This window comes from Rhopalosiphum padi, chromosome 1, assembly GCF_020882245.1.
Source record: "Rhopalosiphum padi isolate XX-2018 chromosome 1, ASM2088224v1, whole genome shotgun sequence".
In the NCBI taxonomy this organism is placed as follows: Eukaryota; Metazoa; Arthropoda; class Insecta; order Hemiptera; family Aphididae; genus Rhopalosiphum; species Rhopalosiphum padi.
In genome coordinates, this window is record NC_083597.1 from 31,014,498 (window position 1) to 31,040,219 (window position 25,722).

At 24.3% G+C, this 25,722-nt stretch overlaps 2 protein-coding genes across 2 annotated transcripts in view; one reads left to right on the forward strand and one right to left on the reverse strand.

Moving 5' to 3' along the window:
* Window positions 1-322: 322 nt before the first annotated feature.
* Window positions 323-11,001, reverse strand: LOC132918061 (uncharacterized). The gene is given in 12 exon segments (XM_060979128.1): window positions 323-2,474; window positions 3,129-3,201; window positions 3,354-3,469; window positions 3,780-3,851; window positions 4,193-4,285; window positions 4,375-4,431; window positions 4,433-4,449; window positions 7,979-8,180; window positions 9,600-9,719; window positions 9,835-9,945; window positions 10,034-10,072; window positions 10,847-11,001. Coding segments are annotated over 10 exon segments (1,062 nt in total). The 5' UTR covers window positions 9,940-9,945; window positions 10,034-10,072; window positions 10,847-11,001; the 3' UTR covers window positions 323-2,267.
* A 7,168-nt stretch (window positions 11,002-18,169) lies between these two features.
* The window catches only part of LOC132929688 (protein draper-like), a 29,623-nt gene continuing 22,070 nt past the window's right edge, over window positions 18,170-25,722 (forward strand). The window contains exon 1 of the mRNA XM_060995213.1: window positions 18,170-18,387. The gene's annotated coding sequence lies outside the window, so the exon portion shown is untranslated. The remainder of the gene's footprint in view (window positions 18,388-25,722) is intronic.

The following is a 25,722-nucleotide window of genomic DNA, read 5'->3' on the forward strand; positions in this document are numbered from 1 at the left end:
ACTGCAGTGTAGCTTAATAATTACTAAAAACTATAACTTTTGTGTTCTAAAAAATATTGTTAAAACTCACTGGATCAATACTAAAGAGTAAAGACTAATTACGCATATATTAATAATCCATAAATAGTATATAATATATATATATTTTTTTATTAAGCGATGACGGATATACAATTATTTTATTAGATAACAAAAATAAAATCAACAAGTAAACAACAATTATTAATAAATTATTTAAGTGAATTAACTCTAAAATAAATATATTTTTTTTTAATATTATAACAAAATATTATATTAGTAAGAAAACGTAATATCATTATACATTTAAATTTATTATTTGGAATTATTTATGCTAAAAATAAATAAATATTAGTATTTTAAAATATTAATCGTACATATAATCAAAAAATAATATATTTTACACAAAATATACAAAAGTATTATGTACCGTTTGGGTAGAGACACATTTATATTTTTAAATCGGAAATCGACGAAAGGGATAGATTTTATTTAGGCACACGAAATCTTTATAACAATAATTACATTTATAATTTATCAAATAAATGAACAGTTGCAGACAGTTATTTTAAATGAAACATTTCGTGATGTCATTAGTTTTCTGTGTCCACAACAATTTTTATTTTATAGTTGTAGTTTCTAGTGATTTATTTTATAGGAGCGAACATATTATTATATTATTTGGATTATGGATTTGCGATTATATGAAATTTATTATGACATCGGCAGTTTTATTTGTAAATAGAATAAAAAAACAAATTAAATTTTAGTACATAATGTATAACGATAACATATAATTTTTTTATTAAAACAATTAAGTCTAAAGAAAATTGCATTTTTCGATGAATAAGAAAAGAGAAATCTGAAAAAAAATATTAGGTACTTGCTTATGTCTATAATTATATCGCATTCAGAATTTTTTAAAGTGAAAAGTCGTTAAAGTACGTTTAAAAAACATATCGCACATTAATTTTAATCGATGTTTAAATGGATAAGTATGTTTTTGACATCGTTATTATTGTATTATCTATAGAGTAGAGCTCAGAAGCTATATTTAAAATAATTAGTGTTATTTCATTTATTTTTCGGAAAACGTTTTTCTTGAACACAGTCCATATTGTACACATATCTTATCATTCGTTTGAGAATTAAACTTATAGTATTTTGTATTTAAAAAAAAATATTTTTTTTCTAATTTCTTAACAACAATTCAAATTTAATTAAAAAGAAATAAAACACAAATCAGAAATATATCAAAATAACCGTTTTTCAAAAATAATTTTCGGGAAAATTGGAAAAATAAACCTAACATTTTAAATAATAGAAAATAGAGCCTACGAGCTTTGAGAATCATTCATCTAACTTCACTTACTTTAAACTTTGTACCTATTATATTATTTTATATTTTAAACGTCATAAATAGGGCTCGGAAGTTGTTGCATTTGCACGATTTTTTTTGAACCGTTAGATTTATTATTATCACTGATAATATAAACATATATGATTATTGATTATAATTATAATTTATAATACACAATTTAATTAAAACATTCAAAACAATGGAAAAATATTTTAAAAAAATGAATGTTTAAAAAACATTTTAAAACGATTGATTGTATCATTATAAATTATGTAATTCAAGTGTAAAATTTAAATTTTATATAAAAAAAAAAGATTAGGGAAAAGCTGGTTAAAGATATTTCAAACATATGTACCTATATTTAATGTTTTTTGAAATTTAAGTTATTCGTTAAATTGTTTATCTTGTTTGTACTTTGAAAGTCTTTTTGGGTTATTTAAATTAATATTATAATCATAATTCAAAATTATTCGTGTTTAATTTCAAATCCAAAGGCTATTACGGTAAGTAATAATACGTTTTAAATATTATTAATCAATGTAAAAAATAGATCTATAAATAGAAAATAGAAAAAAATTAAGAATGTAGAAATGTAGAATTGTAGAATAAATAGGTATATTATTTTGTTTTAAACGTAAAATTGTAATAATTATAATTGTAAATAATTTTATTAAGTCGAACGAAATTTGAAATCAGGCCATGTGCAATAAAGATTAAATTTTATAAATAATGAAAATCGAATTTCTGAACATTATCCTACGAACTAAATTAACACATACGTTTACTCATTAGTCATTACATAAATGTTAAAAGTACCGCTATTCCCATTGTGGACGACTACAACTGAATATTATAAACGAGATAAACTGTAAAAAGTTGATTTATTTTTTCAGGTGATTTTTTTGCAATCACCGCAATTTTTTCTCTCTTCTTTTTCTTTTAACCTATTAATTATAGGAAGTTGATAGAGCATATACTCTAGATTTTCTTTTTGTCTCGTTGTTCCTTTTGGTGCTCCACCACCTGGTCTACCCCAAAACTCATTCCAATTTTCATGGTGCTTTTGTCCTTCTTGTATATCTTCTTGTTGCTCGTGCTACAATTATGGAATTAAATAAGTCAAAAAAGTTTCAATAAACTAGCAATAATAGACTTCCCAATGATTTTAATAATTTATTTTGGTAAGCAGTTATTATTTTTACTTTTAATAACTTTAAAAAAGTAATTATATTACTCCTTTATAATTCCTTTATACATCTTGTGTTTAGGTAAATGTGATTAATCGTAATGTTGTATTTATAAGGTAAATTTTTAGAAGGTGACAATTGAATAAGTAGTAATTATTGAAACATATTTTATATTTTACATCTGATTATTATTTATACATATTTATTTATAAAATATTTAATAGAATTTTATCCTTAGTATTAAAGTAGAATAACTCGAAACAATTTCGTTTAAAGTTTGATTAAAATTTAGGTACGTTAATATTTAAAAAAAAATCATTTGGTTTACAATTTGTTTTAAAACGTATAGATTCTTTTTTTAAAAACAAAAGTTGGCATGACTACATAATACTCCATACATTTTGTGAATAATCTAAGTAATATTTTTTTTTTAACTACACTTGAAAATTGCAAAAATCAGAATTTGAATATTTCATGTATAATTTAAACATAAAAATGGAATGAATATATATGCTTTAAAATTACCTTGTTCATATCTCATATTGTATTAATACGGTTCTTACCTGTTTGCGTCTTTCACGTCCACTTATTTGTCTTTCGAGAAACTTATGATATTCTTTTTCATCGATCAAGAAACTGAAAACAAATCATACAGTATTATAAATATTTTTGATATCATATGTATTCATTAAATTCATTGAATCAAAACATTTTTCATTTATAATGATAAGTTATTTAGTTAAAAAGTTTAAAAATTATAATACTATCTTATAAAAAATATAACTTGCTTTGATTTAGGATCATATATTTTCGTTACATCACTTGTGTGCAAAGGCCATTTACTGTCTTGTCTTCTTCTTGACGCAAGTAACGGAGCTAACTCTACACCACCCGTAACTGCTTCCTATAAAATATGTAAATTAAATGTTTAATATTTCAAAAGTCTATCATATACGATAATCTATTGTATAAAAACGAAGTTGAAAGATTTTAATTATTTTGTCTTCTCATACACCATTATACGTATATCATATTATCTGAGTTTAATTGTTAGAATATTTAACATTAATAACATATTATGCATTTTCTAATGATAATTTGTTTGACATTATACACCCGAGGCGATGATGAACAACCATATAATTATCATGATTATTGCAATACTAAATAGTTTTAATAATAATTTTTTTATATATATATATATAAACTATTACAATATCTTCAGTGCTTTCTTTATTGTCGTTTGGATGTGATCCCAATTTTAATATCTTTCCATCCACATATCCCTAAAAAGAAGAGAAAATATTATGGTTTTATTATTTCAAATAATTATTATAAACTATGCGTAAGCAATATACGCTATAATATTAAATTACCATGCAAATATTATTATAATTTAGATATTTGTTTTTAATCAAGTTCAAAACGTATTATAATATTATTTTATTCAAGCCATAAAGCTCAAGCTAATATAGAATTAAAATGTTTGATAATAAATAAAAACACAAACAATAATAATTTATAAATAGTATTATAGCAAAAAGCTCAAGAATTTGATAAAGCAACGATAGAGTTTATCGTTTGTAGGTAAATGTATAATGTTAATCAATGTTCAGAAAATTGTTACCAACGATCGAAAGAAGTTTTTTCCAATACTTTTTGGATCTCTCCAAATAACACCCCCTGGGCATGGTGTACCCCAGGGATCTGCGATCGAATTCTAATAATCATTTTACAACTAACCCAATCAATATTAACATGTACAAATTGTTTGAAATATTTTGATAAATACTAAACGATTAAACTTACCAGTTTTTGATCTAGGATCATTTCTTTTCTGCGGTTTTCTTCGACTATTTCTTGTTTTTTCCCTGACCATTTCATCTGAAAATATTGTAATTCATTTTTTTTACTAATAATAATATTTTTATGTATTGCGCCTAAGGAGCTGGAAATAGGCAACGGTAATGTTTCAGAGTACATATTTCACGTTAGATACAACGCAACAACGCGAACACAACATGCTATTATGATTAATTTACATCGCGACAGGCATGAATCCAAAGTGAGGATCTAGGAGGTGCCATTCATTTAAAACATATAAGTACTTACGATGTAGAAAGAATATATTAAAGTAGAAGGTGTTTTTAATCGAAAGTTTTCTTGGTAATATTTTTACAGAAACTTCATAGTTTAAAAATTGTTATGAAATACTTGTTAGATTAACTTAAATATTACATTTTAATGAATCATGGTTTTGTACCTAATAGTACTCGTATAATAATTAATATTACAATAAGTATTAGATATGAACTCTAATGTACATACACTTATTTTCAAGTTTTAATAATTAGGTAAACAAATTAAATACTAATTATATAAAACATAATATTTTTGAAGTGAAACTTCTTTACAGAGGGTACAAAAAAAACGGTATATCTCGGTGTATTACTCCAGGACACAGATGTTTTTTAATTCTTATATAATAATATATATAATATGATATATTATATCATTATAAATTGTTTACAGAAACACAAAGACTGTGTGCTCAAAAAAATATTTGTATAATTATATGAATCTATAAAACATTCACAAAAATTAATGTTAACATCCGAAGAATTATAAAATTAGTTTTTTGGGTAATTAGCGTTGCCATTTACAATAAATCTTTATATTAACACAGTTTTCCATAATTTTGGCATTCGTATTGGCATAGTTTTATGTTTTAAATATAGTGCGTTTACCCAACACATATTTTCTTCAAATACTTTAGATTATCATAGAAGTATAACGTCATATTTTTAATTCCTCATTTTTTTTCTTGGGTGTAATTTATTTATTAATATATATTTCAATACATAACGACTTACATACAGGGCGATACTTTTATCAAGCAACACTCATTATTTCGAAAAAAATTTTCTTTTTTTTTTTTTACATAATTTTCAGTCCAAATAAAACAACATTTTTTCAAAGTAATTATATTTATTAATATTTTAATTTCTATAATATTTTATGTTTTTTACTTTGACAAAATGCATTTTTAATTTCATATTATTCCGAAGTGGAATATTTTTCAGAATATTTCGATAATACATAAAAATTTAAATTCGAAGAAGTAGTTATAACTTATAAGTATTTAAAGCGATGGTGAGCGGAGTGGAGAAATAGCTCCCAAAATGTTGGTATACTACTCTACTTGTCTACATTTTATACTTAGTAGAACTCATAAACTATTCGTCCGAATTTCGCGATTCGTGATAATTGATATACTCCAAAAAATAATCTGCTTTAGAATATGAAATTAAAAATGTATGTTGTCATTCAAAAAGAAAAAAAAAATTAAAAATATAATTAAAAAAAAAAATAATGTATCGACTAAAAACTATGTAAATAAATTTTTTTCAAAAACGTAAATACTGTTGTTTACTTTCTTCCTCCTCCACCTCTATATTAGTTTTTGAATCAGGGCCGGTCAATATCAATGAATATACAATATTATAGGTTGGTAATATAATGGACGTACAAGTGGTTAACCACTAATTTATAAATTATATGATTGTTTTGTCATTTTATGCAATCATATAATTATTAATTTTTGCAATTAATAAATAGTTTAATGGTAATAAATTGTTATGATAAACGGTCGTTAGGTAATTTAATAGGTGAATGGCAATATCTATTATACCTCTGTATATGAAAAAAATACCATGTTACTCGTATATTTTAATTGTTTTTATTTTCTCTATGGGAAAATTTCTAATTAATTATTTTTACCACAGATAATATAGACTTGGAAAATTTATAAAAACACAATCAATTTTTAAATAGACACTTATTTGTTATGCAATAGGAATTTTTTTTTAAATGTATTCATTAAATATAATAACGTACAAATATTATATTTTGAATTATTTAAAATATTCATTAATTTATTTTGAAATTATTTGAATATTTTGCTTGTTTATGCTTATAGATAATATAATACACTAATAATTAATCGGTCTAGGACCATATATCTATTTAAATTTTCATTAATTCCTATTATAAATTTGAATTTCTGGTTCATGACACCCGCTATTGTAACTAAATATTCGGTATTTTTCTAATCTATTTGAACAAGTAACACTAAAGTATATTTAATTAGTGGTTGGATTGATTTTTCAAAAGATAAACAATGCGATTTAATTAGGATAAACAATTATTTAGATGATGCATAATTTTATACATAACCGTACCTATGGCACACTGTTGTGTTGCCGAGGTGTGCGTTTTTCAGGCGTTCTTATTCATATTTTGTTTTTTACGGTTTGAAGCATAGTTCTGTTCAATAAGACAAGTTTCATTTAAATTCATTAAATTTCAAAGATTTAAAAAATTCGTCAAAATTACGAAAATTTACAAATTATAAGTATTTTGAAATAACAAATGTATAAAATTTTCAATTTTTAAAGTTAAAATATGGTAATTTATTAAAATGTTCCTCATAAGTATTTCATGCTGTAACTAAAAAATCGAAAAAAGTTTACCAATAGAATTATTTTTTATAATAAAATAATAAATTCGTAATTTAAATTTAGACGAATTTATGTAATTTTTATAATAATTCAAAAACATTATCTGTGGGGGACGTCAAACTTTTATGCAAAAAACATACCATGAACTATACCTAGGTTAAAAGACCACCTCTGCTCAGAATAATTTTTCCTATACAATGGTATATCATTGAATTTAAATTTAACACACCCATTACAGTGACCCACTCGACACCTAATTTATAACAGAGTGATATCCGTATTTGCTTACCTTTTTAATATGGAATTTACTAGTTTTCTAGGAATGCATCATCTCTTATACAACGTAAATATGGCTTTTTTAAATACATTTTAGCTTATAGAATATATTATTATTGCATACAGAATAACCATTGTCTTTTTTGATTTATTAGTAATTCAATAAACGATAAGAAAGAACTGCCGAATTGTCGAATACTACGTATAAATGTAAACAAGTTTCGTTTTAAGAACTTTTATGTTTTAACTGAGCTTTGATTACAATCATTTTTCGAATACAATAATTATCATTATTTTTAAATTTATTATAAAAATACATCTGCGTTCACCAGAAGTCAGTGAAATTAAATAAATGTCCAAGTTGCATACCTAGATTGGATGTCAGGGCTCATTTTGTCTCTTTAGAATAATTTATTGATACAATGATACCTACCACCTAATTTGACAAACAATTAATTCAATGTATTTAAAAAACGTGCAGAGTTTTACTAATTGTTTTACATAACTAAAATAATTATACCTAGCTTATAAATAACTGTATATTCAATATTTATTCATATATTTAAATTTAATACACTATAGAATATCATAACACTATAAAACTAAAATATTCTTACCTAATTCTAACTTATATGCTCTCTGGTCTTTCAATGGCATTCTATATCGAAGATCATTGTCCACCATATTTCTATCGGGAGCATGAAATTGAAATCTAAGTTGTGGATCTTCGATACGGAAGTTTTTGATTTTTCCGGATGACGTCTTTTGAGGCGCACCGCCACCGGGCCTTCCCATTTTTGTCACTTCATTACTAATTTCCTGAAATTTTCCTTAATAATTAATTGTTCATTATTAAATTATACCTAAATATAAATAAATATGTAAATTATAGTACCTATGTTGATTCCTAATAATACAACCATGTTATATAAAATATCATTTTGGTATATCTAATTAGATTAATTCAATAAATCATTCTACATTTTAAGTTATCAGAAGTCAAGATTTATTAGTAAATTATATATTAAATATATTAAATTATATATTTATTTTATAATAGAAGTATTATAATAAAACTATTATACCTATAGATGTGTATGTTTTTCAACACTAGAGTATTTATATTCTTATAATAGAACCAATAATGTTGTTAGTATTGTCACCCAATTACAATTTACAATAGTGTATCTAACATAAATTTACATGCAATTTGGTTTGGTTCATAATATAGTACCAATGGAAAGAAAGCATAATATAATATATTTTACATTATGTTTTATGTTTTAACCTACGCTGATACTCTATAAATAATAATGTTAGGCTATTAAATAATACATTTTATAGTATATTATAATTTATTAGCATATGATTTGTTTTAATACTAATTATTGAGTACCTACAGGTACATGATTTATGATTGAGGTATTTTATTCATATAATTTATACTTATATTGAGATAATTTTTTATAGGCATTAGGTCTAGAAAGATTTGATGACGATGTACTATTTTCAAATATTTTTCTTTTTCTCACTATAGTATATATATTATATAGTAATAATATTAATATTATACATTATTTTAGTACCTATATTACATGAATGTATATTGTATAATTAAGTATAAAGGTTCCGTCAAATAATACAATTTGTTTGACCATTATTATATTTTACAATTAACTTTATAAAATACATTGACCCACAGTATTATATATATATATTTTTTATATTAATAAAGTATGTTTTTTTAGTCTACTTATAGTTCACACGTAAAATGTTTCTCGCATATAACATTAAATATTGATTTTATCTTATATTAAAATTTATAATATATTATGTAAAAGAGAAAAAAAAAGTTTTACCTAAACGGTTATTTAAAAAAAAAAAAAACATTTTGAAGTGAGTTTTTACACAAAATAAAACAAATATCTATTTAATGTATTGTGTAATAGAATTAGATATTATCTTTTTATAGAAAAAAGTCGATATTAATTTCTAATTTTATATATAAACATAATATATTAATATGCATAATATGTAATAAACAGGTACCACCATTTTAGCATAATATAGATTAATATTAATTTATATTCCATTACTTGTAAGAAACAATTTATTTGTATGCTGTATAATTTTATATACCAGCAGACTATAATACCGATTACCAAGACGAAATTTTAGTTAACTATTTTTATATTATACTTATTATATAAAATTATAAAGTTACAAATTATCAACTACCTTCCAAGGAGGAGATGGAGGGTCTGCAAATATTTTCCTTTTTCGAAGACCATCGTCGTTGGGAGCTCCATGACCAGGTTTTCCCCAAGGATAATAATCATCAACAACCGACGATAGAACCTAAAATAAATAAAAAAATAAATCGTATTACAACATTTGTAACCTACCTTAATATTTTTTTGTCATACGTAAAACACTATATTATATAAATTAAAATATTAGATAACGAACTCACTTCTTTCTGTTCATCACACGTGCGTGTTACAGGTTCCTTTTTTCCAGCAGAACAACGATGACACTCATTATCAGGCATTGTGTTGTCACTAGACATATCACGCATATATTACTATGAAGATGAAACGTTTAAGATGGATTGTCTATCACAATAGTTCACAGTGGTACTAAGAATACGACTAAAACATTTCAACACGTACCTTCGGATATACTCACTGAGGATTTATACGGTTTTGTGCCTTTTCGGGTGCAGTCAATTGAATTCAATAAAAAAAAAAATTGTTTAGACATTTTTTATTACACAACTAATAGTAAACATCAACAAGTATATTGGCTCTTATTGAATAGGTGGGTAAATTAATTATTGTTTAACCTCGAAAATTGAATTTATGGTTCAGCGGTTACGGAAACGACATTTTTTCACACAAGGATATAATATATGCTGTTAAGTATAACATAAGGAGGTACACCGTGTGTTTACTGTTTTTAGAAATTATGTAGGTAATATATTATAATATTTTTGAGTAACTTTTAAAATAAATTATTTTGCTTAAACATTTGGGTACCTAGTATAAATAAACGTGAAAATTTTAAATAAATTATTGTCATTATATTTTAAATTGTAATAGTATTAAAAATATATTTATATAAATATATTGTTATTGTAAAAATTAAATTATTATTAAGTAGTAATACAATACTTATATAATTAAAATATTAACTTCACATTAAATATGTAATTTTATAACAGTTAGTCAATGCTGATGTTTATTATCCAAACAATGCAAGTAAGCTAAATTATTATAATATTATTATATTTCATTTTATAACAAAAAACAATATTGTCAAGATATTTAATTTTTTTTTAAATATTTAATTAATTATCAATGATCATTTGGGCACTACCAATATATTTTTTTTTTTCTAAAATGCATTTAAATGTTATACGTAATTAAAAAAAATCAAATAGCTATTTGAGAAAAAAGTATAATATGGAATTTATTACCTTTTACCTGTACACTGTTGTGTGTTGGTATGTACGCCCTTGTCAAGAACTACAACTGACGATCGAGTGGGTTACGCGGAGTATTGCAATTGAACTTTTAACGACGAATTGTGCTCCGCCTGGCACCGAATTCTATAACCAAAAACCATCGGTGCTATTTATTATATACAATAAACGGAAAACAGGTCGAAGTGACACGATCCATTTATGTCTGTACGGTCGTACTTTTCGCCAAATTATCGTGACATCCTCGGGTTCTTTTTCATTACAGTTTGTTATTATTATTATATTTATTTTTTTGCGAAATGAGATTCAAATGAGTTGTGCACATGAACGTACTTTACTGCGAGTTTAAATTGCGAAACGCCAAGGAGCTAGAGACAATAGGAGCCACGAACGCAATAACATTGCTTTGAATTAATATTACTTTTATTGTATTACATTGTTCATTTTATTATTTTAATCTAAACATGCAATTTTTATTTGATTTATAGGCAATAGGCAATAGGCATAATATAATGTAAAATATTATCTTTATATAGTTACGGTCGGCATATACATTCTATATCGATTATCAATTGTATACAATATTATAATGTAGATGATGCGTGAAATATATGTCTTCGGGATAGTTTGGGCACATAAATATATATTACCTATATTATGTGCGATGTTATAAAGTTCGAAAACCTATTTATAGCAGTTTGGGGTCACCGATATCGAGGAGACCTCGTTCAACGATTGGATACATGAAATGAGTTTGATTATACTAGCTGAATATTTTCATTTCTATGTTTTTATGATTTTTTTTAAAAACATTTAGCTGTAGCTTTAATGAAGTAATTTACATATCCAAAGAATATAAGAATATAGATCTGCGTTATGGACATAATTTTAGAGTACAAACATTTTCTACATATTTATTATTTTTTCTACATAATATTGTGCCAACTATTGAGTTAATTATTATAAAAATACCTAATTAACCCAACCAAAAGCGTAAAAATACAGGTGGCTCGTTATTGTTACTAGTTTGTTAGAAAGTTTTATGTTTTACAATTGGATACACTATATGGATCATTAAATAATTTTGATTTAATTGATTGGTATTTGTTATATTTTCATTTACGAAAAATCTGTAAATAATAATAATTTTATTTTTAATAAACGTTGTTATTAGTTATTATACATTATATAGTAAGTTCTTGAATAAAATGTTAACATAAACAAATCTTTTTTAATAAATATTCTGAGTTCAATCTTTATATAAACAATATATTATATACCTACATTTAATTTATTATTAATAAATATATTTCGACAGCAATGACCGTTAGTTACAGTGTTTAAATTATGACTACTAACAGCTAGTAATTTAAAATATTTTCATTATGTTATATAAATTTTACATTTCAATTATATTTTGTCACTTAAATTTGTTAATTTTAATAGTTTTAAAATAGTTTTTAGAAAGAAACAATAAAAACATTTATAGATATGATTTACGTCCATGGATTAATTATGTGACAATAATTATAAAATTATGTCCTTTTCAATAAACAAGTTTTATATTTTTCAGCACATTAAAATGAAAAACCTTTAATTCTATAGGTAATAAGAATCAGTGATAATAAAAATGGTTATAAAAAATATTATTATTATAATAATATATATATATATAAGGCTTTAGTTTGGGCATTTATTTCAAGATTTTTATAATTTTGGTTGCACATTTTATTAGCCATCAGTCTACGCACTACGCACACTCTTGAATGCAGCCCATTGTTTTTATAAACAATAAACATATAAATATGTTGCTTATTAAAAAATTTAAATATTTTATATTATTAAAACTAGTTTTTAAGTGAGAAAACTATTCGATAAGCTAAATATTTTATTTACATTCATCCCACACATAGTATTGTGAAATCTATGTCTTTATTTATTATTTATAATTTGATAATTAGGTTTATGATGACGTCTGAATGTACATTTTATAATAATATAACTATTTGAAATTATTTGTTGACATTTAAAAATAACTTGACTAATAAGCAGTAATGTGGCTATGTTAATGTTAAATACGTATTATACTATGATGTATACAATCTATAAAATCTATTAATATTAATTTAATACATTTTATTTTATTTTATGAAAACGAACTTTATTAATATATACATTACATAAATATACCTACTTAAATTAATTCACAATAGAGTGTTTGCAAATTATATTTGTGAGTATATGTAAACATATTTTGATTATAGGTATTCTATGAAAATATATTGTATTGATTGTTTTTGTTTATATTAGTTACGTAAATAATAGTATTTTACTTCTTATTAGGTAATATGATTTTAATTTAAAATGAATGGCAATATTAAAATTGAAATTAAAAAAAAAATCTAAAGAAATGTACAGAAAATTAAGAAACAGTATTACGATTTACGTTTTAAAAAGCATGTTTTTGACAAGTAAATGAGAATTTCTATTTGTATGAATTAATTTCTCATGAATACACATACTTATTTATTAAATGTTACGATACGTAATAAAACTTTAATTTTTAATACTTTTTTTAATGTGTTTAAATATTTTATTACAATAGAGCACTAATAAAAAACACAATGCTCGAAGGAATACTAGTATTGTGTATCTACAAATTTGAATATTGTATTTGTATATAACCATTTAAGCCATTGTAAATGTATAATACAATGATAAATTAATAAAATATTTAGATATAAGAGTAATAAGTTAACTTTCCAAACATTAATCAATTTTTTTTAACAATTTGTTCACAGTAGCCACTTGCCAGTACTTAATAAGTATACCGCGCACTAGTTTAGTTAGAGGTAGTCATGATGTCTGACAATTACATGTTATTTTATTGGTCAATATTTTGTCGACCTTCTACTGTCAATTGTCATGTGCTTTTAGTGTAAGAATGAAATAATCAATTTTCTTAATGCATAAAATCCTTGAAACAATTTTACATTTGTTTTTATAGTAAATCATCAAAATATTAGATTTATTTAACTAGGTTTCTATCAATTGCATTATTTATATAAGTATGCGGAGTAAGTCAACTTTTAGGCATACAATAATAATTAAATATAACCTATTTATTATAACACTATAATACAATAATTTATGCAATTTTACATGTGATCTTTAATAATTGTAGTTTAATTTAGACATACTTGTAAGTTGTATTAATTGTATTTATAATCTAATATAGTCGTATAGATTAAATGGTAATAATATTGAGATAGATAATTATAGACTTATTATATAAATATTATATAGTTATCGAACAAATATAATAATCGATATTAATTGATCTATAATAAATCCACAAATTAAAAAGATTCATTTCTACATATATATTTTAGTATAACATATGCATTTTATTATGTAAAATTTATTTTGGGTATAGGTTACTTACAACAATTTGCAAGTTTGTATGCGTCGCAGATAATTTGAACAATAAAGAATAATCGTACCTACCTTTTACTTAATGCGCTATAATGTAAAACTAGAATACGATTTTATTAAAGGCGTTCAAAATAATATATAAAATATATTAGTATAAATGTCCCGATTGGAGTACAAATTAAATTGTATAGTAGTTTATTGTACTTACTGTAAAATAATAAATATTTTATAATATAATATAATATTAAATCAGTTATGAAAAGAGTATAAACTGTAGTTATATTTTTATTAAAGTATTAGACTACTAAATAAGAGTAAAATCATAATTGAACCATCATGATAGATAGGTAATATTATAATTTATAATCTTCATTTAATCGTGTCTATGAAGTATGATAATATTCATATTTGTGTATAAATTCTAAAAATTCACAGTATTTGTCCAAAATAATTAAATAAATAAGATTATTATAATTTGTATAATTGTAGGCATTCAATGTTTAAACTTTAAAGTTCTAGAATGTCAAAGATAAAGTATATAGTTGGGTGAACTAATAATTATAATCATTTATACCTCTTAATGGTATTTATAACAACGAAACAAATAACTAATTTCCGCGAAAAAAGTAGGTTCTTATGTAACTATGTAAGTGGCATGATGTATCTAGTAATTAATTTTAATCAATATTCAATACAGAGGTTGACGTCACTACAATATATTTCGGATTACATTCCTCATCATGTTATATACCTACAACTTACAAGTTTGCGGTATAATCGCCATTTATCCGATTCACCCATTCGTGACATTCGTTTATAGTGTACCTAACTGTAAAAACTACAATATTCGCACAAATTCGTGTTAGACCTGCAGTTTAGCAGTGACGTCGGCGACGTAACCCACTTACCGTATACACAGCGTTGATTTCACTCATATATTAGTAGGGCCCTTCAATATTTATATTTGACCTAGTTCTGGACATGCCTCAGTATCTATATTAATATATTATAATATTAAAATTTTCTCAGACAAAAAAACACATGTATATGATAATTTCACGTTGTTACGAATACATTTTTATTGCGTTTTTGTAATTTTTTTTTTTGTGTATTAATCAAAAGTATCGCATAAGGCTGTTACATAAAATATATTCACACGGTTCCCATACGACTACACAAGACGTCGCGGCTGTTCAATAAACGACAGGCGCGTGATTCCATGGTGGCTCGCGACGTTGCAATGACCAGAGGCACAAATGAAATAAATTATTACTGTAGAATCTTCATTATCCGAGGTAATGGTGGGGATGGGTCACGCGGATAAATGAAAACTACGGTTAATCGAGACTTTATTTTTTATATTTAACAAATTATTACTATAATATATATATATATATATATATATGTATATATGTGTGCGTGTGTAAAATGCACAGAGTAATAAAAGCAATGTAACAATAACGTCATGTTAAAAAGTTAGGGCTTGAAATAGTTGAAATATAAAGTAATCAGTCTTTGTTTTGTTGTGGTTTGAAATGATTTTGCCAATATAAAATGTTTGTATAATACAGTCTATCTATTATTTATTTAATTATTATCATTTATCGTTCTTAACATACGCCCAATATACAGAATATACTGCCTGTGCGCCTATGCCTTTACTTTTGGTACATACAAATTTTCGAAGGAGTGATCACGATTCACGGTTAATCGCAATTACGGATAATCGAGATTTTACTGTAATCGACAAGATACCGTAATTTGGACTCGAACGTCTCGAACAACTAGGAACACTATTTGAAAGATAAGTAGAGTGGAGGTGTAGGTTACCTTGTTTGAGAAAAGGCTATAATCATCTCAGATCTCCATTTTTGGCTTTCAAGTCTAAATTTGCAGCTTTAAGATTAATACAAATTATTAATATATTTTTCATTTTATTATCATAAAAATAACCTGTAATTTCAGCTTTATTTTGAGTGTTTTATTCTGTCTTTATCATTAACCGTTATCGTAAGCTCTTTATTGCACATAAAACTCAAGAGTCGCATATCTAAATGATCAATTTATATTATTATAATTTACTTTTATTTGAAAGTTTTTCAATGGAATATAAAAAATATCATAGTACCTATCGACAACTGACGGTCATCCGGTGGCGGGGTGATAAATTGTATACATATACTTATAGTGCAGTAGCGGAGCGATAACAAATAAGTAGGCACCCAACTTTTTTACGACTATAATGAAAAACAGAACATGTAAAATATAATAGGGAGCCGGAGCGTTATACACAATAATCGTAGTCATAATAAAAGAATTTTGGATATATAGGTATTAGGTAATTCAATTATTTAACTTAATATTATAATTTTTTCAATCGAAAAACCATATGACTATTATTAACTATATATTGTCTATTACCGTTGACTATTGAGTATATTTTATAAATATTATATTATACTACCTATAATAGGTATCTACTCAATGCTATTGCAGTATTTTGTATTACATATTTACTATACAATGTTCACATTTTAATTTATATTTAAATTAAAACTTTAATTCAACTCACCAAACTTCAGCCTAACACTTGACTGTTAAGAGATGTAACAGAGGATTTCTATTGTTCATTTGTTTTAAATTGATTACACTGTTTAAAAAAAAAATATTATGTGATTTTAAATAAGTATCTTGTAAGCATGTTTTTTTGATTTAGTTTTACAATAATAAAATTAAACTGTATATGAATAAAATATCAAATAATAATAATAAAAAAACAAAAGAACAGTGTTAATAAACGCATTTGGCATTTTTATATGCAGTCACTACAAGTTTTTAATTTCGTAATTCATGATCAACATTTTTGTATTTCACAATTTGTTGTACCTACTGTAGATCAATTTTATCACTACTCTGCATATTACGTATGTATAGTATTTATTTCAATTTCTTTTATATTAAAGTTTAGGAGGTACACAAACGTGTTATTGTTAAACCAATATAAAAAAAAGTTTTTTTATTGAGAATTAAAAATAATCAAACATAAGTCATAACTATTAAGTCACTTCAAATGTAATTGCGAAAGCCGAAAATGTAAAAAAAATTTAGGGGATTTTTAACCGCCCAACAGAATTTAAGGTATTAAAAATAAATGTACCACCTGCGTAATTTTAAGAGTAGGTACCTACCTATTTGTATTTTTGTATATTATACCTATAGAATATAGAGTATAGATTATATAACATAATATATTTATAATAAGGTCAGGTGGGGTAAGTTACAAGTTCAAGTTTAACTACATTAACTACATTAATATTTTGATATTTATGACCTTTGTTATAGATTATAATATTTATTACGTACATGCGATGTCGAGATTCTAAACCTGTTCTCAAAATCGAGGCATAACTATTGATTTAATAAAAAAATTATAGATACACATTTGAAAAAACCTAAAATTATGCACTTTTCCCGGTGAACGGGCGAGTGGAAAACGGGAACTGCTAGAGCTGCGTTACTACCAGCCAGCACTGTGTTAATTACCAATACGACTTTATGACGTAACAACTATAGTACTACTGGAATAGGCGACGACGGGAGTGTATGTGTGTCTGACGTATGAAACATGTTAAATAGGTATTATTATTAAATCATGATCTACACATGGCAAAAGTGATGAAGGACGGAGGCGGCAGTGCGGTGCACATGGTAAGTGTGACCACATCGTATACCGCTCGACGAACCGGGCCGCACTGAGCACACGTACCGCATACCCCGCTGCCGGTAGACGTACCGTCATCTGCCGCCGCCGCCGCTGTTTGTCGTTCGCGTGACCAGAGGGGAGAGCGAGATTCCTGATTGTTTTCTTCAAATTCAATGTAACATAATACTCCGTTTACTCTACCGACCGACCAGCAGTGTGTCTCGTGACGTCGCCGTGTGTCGTTCGTTGTTGTCGTTCATTTGGTTTATTGTTTTGTTTTTTTTTTTACATAGTTCTATCGTTCCGTTGTTTTGTTATTGTTTCCGTGTACTCGTCTTCCGTTTTCCCGTGTTCGCTCGCCCAAGTTTTGAAAGTTTTAACACAGGGAAACACGTTCGTTGACGGTAAGCAATCGTTACCGTGTTTTTATATTCATAAAACTTGAATACTTGATCAACAGTAACTTCCTAAGATATAAAATAATATAATAATGATTATCGATTTCCGATTGGCGATTACCCTATTAGGTACTAATATCGGGCGCGTCTGCTACAGCTGCTCAGCTGCATTTTAATATGATGGGCAAAAATTAGATGGGTGATCATGAGGAGGTGTTTTGTAAAATCTGAGCTGCTCGAAAAGAATAAACATAGACTGTATTATTGTTATTTATGTTACAAGTGTTATCGGTAGATTTTAAAACCTTTTTATTCTTTGGGGTGATTAAAAACCTCCCCAATATCTACCAGTGTAGGTGATTTACCGAAATATCAGAGTGTAGGTGCATTGATAGTCAAAAGTTTGGTTTTTTTAGGTATCGTAACATACTAAAGACGACAAAAAATACGTATTAATAATGCGCTAACGGGTTTATACAGTCGTCTTTGTAATAAAATATGCTATGACATCAGACAGGTAGTTGGAAGGAAATTATATTATTATTATTATTATTATACTATAATGTCTATACCGTAGCTACACCTGCTCTAAACCAAATCGAAATTTCTTTGTCTATACACGTGCACGCTTGTTTTTATTTTGTGTCAATAAAGAGATCTTAGTATAACTACACTAGTTTGTTGTTAAATACCTAATTATATTATCGGTACAACTACGATGACGTTGTTTCGTAGCCTAATTGCGCTGCGGTCGCTGCGGGTCACAAAATCGTCCTACTGACACGGCAAGAGATTTGAATGAACGTCACTAGATAGTCGCACAACTTTCAGTTCGAAATCCATCATGCAAATTTTCATTTATTCTTTTGTAAAGTCGAGATTTTTGGTATTGATTATGTGTTAATCAATGTACCGTTTATTTTCTTATGTATACTTGTATATTGTACAGGATTTCAGGAATCTTTATTCAACATAAACACTGTTAGTATTTAATCAAAGGTTTCAACATCTAAATTTAACAGCAGTCTTCTACATTATTTTAATTAATCGCAGAATATATTTGTACTAAAATGTTCATTATAAAAAATATTACGTCAAAAAATACTAATATTATCGTGTGACCTCAAATGTTTATGTACTATCATATTATTATTATGTACTTTCCGGATTATTTAAATGATATATTATGTATATGCATTATAGGTATCATGTATATCCTGGTAGATTGGTTGATAGTAAACATAATTTACAATATAATAAACATACATAAATAAAACTAAATACATTCGCATGTCTAAATCGTCTAAAATTAAAAATCTTCATATTTATTTATATTGATTATTATTTGCAATTCAAATTTGTTTTCATCATATTTTGTTATTAATCTTTATGGCAAATTAAAAATTTTAAAATATTACTTAACTTAACCTAAACAATTAATAATTATCATTATATCATTATTCATTATATACAAGTATCACATAGATTTTTAAAATGCAATAGTAATAAAACTAATATTTGAATTGGATAAGCCATTGTGCACATCTTTATGATTATATTTAGTACTTAAAAAATTATATCATAATATTTTGATTTTTTAAATTTATTTTCCAAAAATAATAGGTACCTACTGCGAATTACCTTTGTCTCTTTTAAATAATAATATGTTAATTAACACATAATATGTAATCGGTAGCTTTGTTTCTCTACTCGTGTCATAATATACAAAATTATAATAATTCTAATCCACAAAAATACTCTATAATTTATACCTATCTACCTAGTACCTACACTATAAACCTTAAGTATAATTTGTATAATTAAATGATGGAATTATTTAATTTTTTTAAAACCTCAGTGAACACTTTTGTAATATTTATAAATATTAATTAAGTAACAAGTAATCTCATAAATAATCTATATCGGTAAAATGTATTGGAATAAGCTTTATAACCATAATTCATAATAATGGCAATCTATTAACATAATATCACATACCTACCTAATTATAAAATAACTGATATCACTAGCTATTTAGTGTTTAATACCTATAAGAGCACTAGAACATATAGAGTAATTACTCTATTAGTTAAAGCCAGGCAATATACTATCTTAAAACGTATTACTAGAACTAATACTAAATTATATAACCAAAGTTTGGTGTTCTATTACTACATAAAGGTTTTGCCGTTTATCAATGAACTTCGTTCCAATCGTTACGGGAATATATATATATACTGATCAGAATAATATGCAGAGTTGTAAAATTACATACAAATCATTGAATTATTTTCGTTGTATAATCATATTATATAACTTTTAATTAATAATTTGTTTTATTTTAAATGTAAATTTAATATTAATATACCTAAATTATAGCTAATAATATATTGTTATGATGTATAAAGTTTAGAATTGTATAGCTAGTTTGTGCTTTGTAAATATTTATTATTTTCATTAGCTTTTTCCCCTCTTTCACGGCTCATACTTTGAGGTAAAACTCAGTAGTTAAAGTGTAGAACCCATAATTTACTGATTTAGTAATAGTGAGTTAATTATGGCTAAACATACGTAAATACGTACATCTTAAGTTTATAGTCAATACCGCAGTTATATGGGCTATTTTATCAAACACAATACCTACCTACATCTTCTATTTACGTTTTTATTTTTATTATTATTTAAAATAATTGAAAAATCTGTATATAACTTAATACAAATTTAAAAATATTTTACATATTAGGTATGAAATTACATTTTGCTCGGTGAAGAATATATATCCATTAATAGCACCTCAAATTAATCATATTGTTTATTGTTATATTGTTAGGTACTTAATTTAAATTTTTTAGTTTAGATGGTCTCTAAAAAAATGTGATTTTCAACAAAATAAAGGTATGATATTTTCACTATCATGAGTAATTGAAAATATGAATTTCAATTTGCACTTGAGTAAAGATATATAATTTGTACCACCCGTAAATAAATGATAATAAAATATGGAACTGTGCTAAAATTAAAATCCCTTATCTAAATCATTAAAAAATATTTACATTGATTATGACATAAGTTTTTCGTATAATATAATATAGTATATATTATATATTCACTATAAAGTATAGACATGTGTGAACCTCAGCTAAGAACAAGATAATATGTTATATACTTATATATAATATAATATAATGAATAATCGCAAATTTCAAACTTCTTAAATCCAAAATGATAATTTACCATTTAAAAATACCAATTCAAAATACTAACGATTTAAATCGAAAATATGAAAATGTTGGGATGAGCTTTTGTAAGTTGTAACTTTAATTTCGGCGGAATCGATATAGGTCCATTATCCAAAAGCGTTTATAAGTGTATTGTATATAAACGTGTAACTATTATAAGTAGTCTTGAATTTCACAGCTACTGAAAAGAAACTTGGGTCAAATATATGTTTAGATTTAAAGCTTTTGTCTCAAATTATAGATATTGTGAATATTCACGAACATTATTCATTAAAACAAAACAAAAAAAATACAAGTGTGTATATACGAACCATAACGGGATTTAAACCTACTTTCAACAAGAAAGTTTTTAAATAATTTAAATATTTTTATGTATAATAATAACTATTTTTTTACTAATTATTAAAAAATGATCTTTTTTATTAATTAATTTAAATCTAAACAACTATTGTTATTATTTATCCGATTGATTTTAGTGAACTAGGAATTTGTTTAGATATTTGATTAGGTACCTAAGATTTATGATATTAATAATACTAATAGTATAGGTATTCAGTTAATTTAATATAATCGTATAATATTTAAAATCTAAATATCTACTACTGCTATATACTTAATAACATTTATAAAACATAAGTCATTTATTACTAATTATTAGTTACAACTTTATTAATTATAATATAAAGTAATAATGTATGGTATAGAAACTATATATACTATAAATGGTGATTTAAGTTATTTTATAAATATTGAAAAAAATGCATTGTCATTACGGTTGTTGTATCAATAGCGATTAGCAGAATTATATCTTTTTATACATTGGAATTAAACAATTATATAATATACCTGTAGTTTATAAATATTAAATCTATTTAAATAATATCATTGTGTAAACAATAAGTACAATTTATTTACATTGAATATGTAAAGTGGAAATAGTTAAATAAATTATAGTTATAATATAAAAATTGTAAAAAATAATTTAGTGCCTAACTCGTGATTGAATGAAAAACCCGACATTGCGGCCTCTGATGTGTTAAAATGGCTTTGTACTAATAAAAACGAAATGTCTATAGGTACCATTACATAATATTATAAAGATTTTTATAATTAATTATTTATTTTTTTCTAAATATTATCAATATTTTTAAGATAGTTTCAGTTACAAGTGAACATCGAAATTTAATTTTAAAGCAATATGTAATTTTAAATACCTACACATTTTTACTAAGATAATACATTTATTCATATTATTTGTATTCCTAACATATTTATCAAATTTAAATATACAAACAATAGCACAGTAAGTCTTTTTGTGATAATTTTTGTTTCTTATTAGAGTTGAGATAAACATAAACATTGTATTTTAAAAGGTATACCAATGTTTTAAGGTCATGATAGATGATAAACGACTACTATAATATAATGTCCCTATTGTCTACCCCACCAACTAACTTCAATCTCACTAGTTATTTTGGTACATTGTACATTGGAACACCTATAATACTAAGTTAAAGTAGTGTTGTGTACGCCTATTAAAAATTAAATTATTAATATATAATATAATAAAAACATGTATTTTTAGTTATATTATATTTAATTAATCGATTTTGACGTTAATATTTTTACTAATAAAATGTTAATTGAAAAAATAGTTGTCAATATTCAATTTTATTCATTATTTAATTTAATAATTTGAAATACAATTTACATATTATTATGTATTGTGTATAATAACTGATTATATTTAAAGAAACTTGTCTGAACCAAATTATTTTAATACTGAGAATAATCGACTAAATAATTAAAAATGTTGTTATTCTTGAATTTTAAAATATATCTCATGTTTAGGTATTTATTTTTAATTTTGTAAATGTTTATGAACAATCTATTATTATTATGGATTTTTGATTATCGAACTTGTGTTAGTTCGATTTTTGTTGATATTCATCACATTGACTTATTTATTATTTACTGTATAAACAATTACATGTATAAGCAATTACAAATGTATATTCAAATTCAAAGATTAATACATATTGTAAAGTATTAGTTAAGTAAAATATCACGTAGTTTTCCATGAAAGCATTATTATTTTTAGTCTACAAAATGATTTGAAAAATAATTAGAATTGATTAAATTTTACTGATCCAGTTATACTTAGTCAATGGTCATAATTTTTTAATTATGTTTTATTATTTTTTTATTGAAGACGAATTTAGACAAAAATGTAATATTATTCTGCATGTAATTAATAATACAAATATAAGTTTATATTAAATTGAACATTTAATATTTCTTAATATATTGTCCGAAGGATATATATTAATATAATAAAAATACTGATTTTTGAGTATGAGCCAAAATATTTTTTTTTAATTTGATGAATTAATATTGAATTAAAATTTCATTTTTTTTTTATTCGGACCTCAAAGCAAAAGCGACTAATTAATATATTATCATAAATGATTGTACATTTAAATAACTTTAAAAACTTTTAAATCGATTTAATGACCAGTAATCGGGTACTAAATAATACAAGGTGGCTGTACAAGATACCTTTTATTAGCCCGCATGTCAATCTAACCACAAGAAATTGAAGAAATGCACTCATATTTATTATGATGATGCGAAAATACAATGTCTATCATTAGCTATAGTAGGTACATAGATCTTTTTTTTTATAATTGTTAATAGTATTAATTTAAAAATCCGTTTGGCATGTATTTTGTAAATATAAATAATAAATAAGTATTAAGGCAATTTAATGACTAAAAATATTAATTATATTAATTGTAACAATAATTCTTATTTATTTTTATTTTGTTCTTAATCCAAATCATTGTTTATAAATTTCATTGTTTTGTTTTTTTTAATTTATAATTTGTATCATCACTAATATAATGTTTTATGATTATAGGTTAAAACTGATTTTCTCAAAAATTAATGTTTTTTGAAGTTTTTCTTAAATTTTTTTACATAATTTAAAGTTCTTCCAAAACAACATATTTGAAAAAAAAAATAATGTATATATTTTTACTATTTTTGAATTGTTTTTCGATGTGTTCTAAAACAAAATATTTTTCTGAGAATTTCAATAAAGTTATTAACCTGTATCAAAAAAGAATTTCAAATATTTTTTTAATTAGTTATAACTTATAAGTACGGAAGGTGGAAGGTTTAGGAAAATGTTAATACTTTTCGATAAAATGAATGTCTTTCTTTATAAAAATGTCCTTGTGTTTATTATATTTACATATTTATGTGCTAACTGTCTTTGTTTAATTTTTCATCCAAACCTTTGTTGTATTAAATAAAAATTATTGAAAGAATTAAAAAAAAATTAGTTGTGATAATATTTTGGATTTTTTAACTTAACTATATTTGATATAGGATATCTAAATATCTTTAGAAAATCGTTTAGTATGTTTGAAATCTCTATTTGGAAAGTGGTTCAACAAATTGAATTCTCTTCGGATTAAAAAATCCATAACGTAACTTCAATAACATCTCTCTTTTAAATTTTAAAGCAATATTATATTAATATACAATGCCGGGAATAATGCAATATCTGAGTATAAAAATCGTTTATATTGGTAAAAATACTGAATGAGAAACAAAACCCATCACACATCAATGTCACTAAATATATAGGTACTGATTTTCACATAGCAACTATAATAATACTTTCTAGAATCTAAAACTAAACATTTTTTATTTATTAAAAAAATAATAATCGGCTTTAGGTATCTATTTTTAATGAATTGACTCTACGTATTAGATATGAATATAATATATATAAATCGTGGAATAATAACATAATAATTATATTAAATAGATAAGTATTAAAAATTAATAAAATAATATTTTATAATAGTGTTTAAAATGTGTTTGAGTACAGTTTATATTATTTTAAATCAAATCTTGATCAAACCTAGTTGTTATTTTTTAGAATATTTGATTATTTATCATTTTGAGTTCTACCCATATAACATGGGAAATAAACTAAATAGTTGAGGATGTTCTTATTAAAGTGTACTTGTCGTGTATTGTATAGCTTACGACCGACAATAATACAAATTACGTGTACAATACAACAACG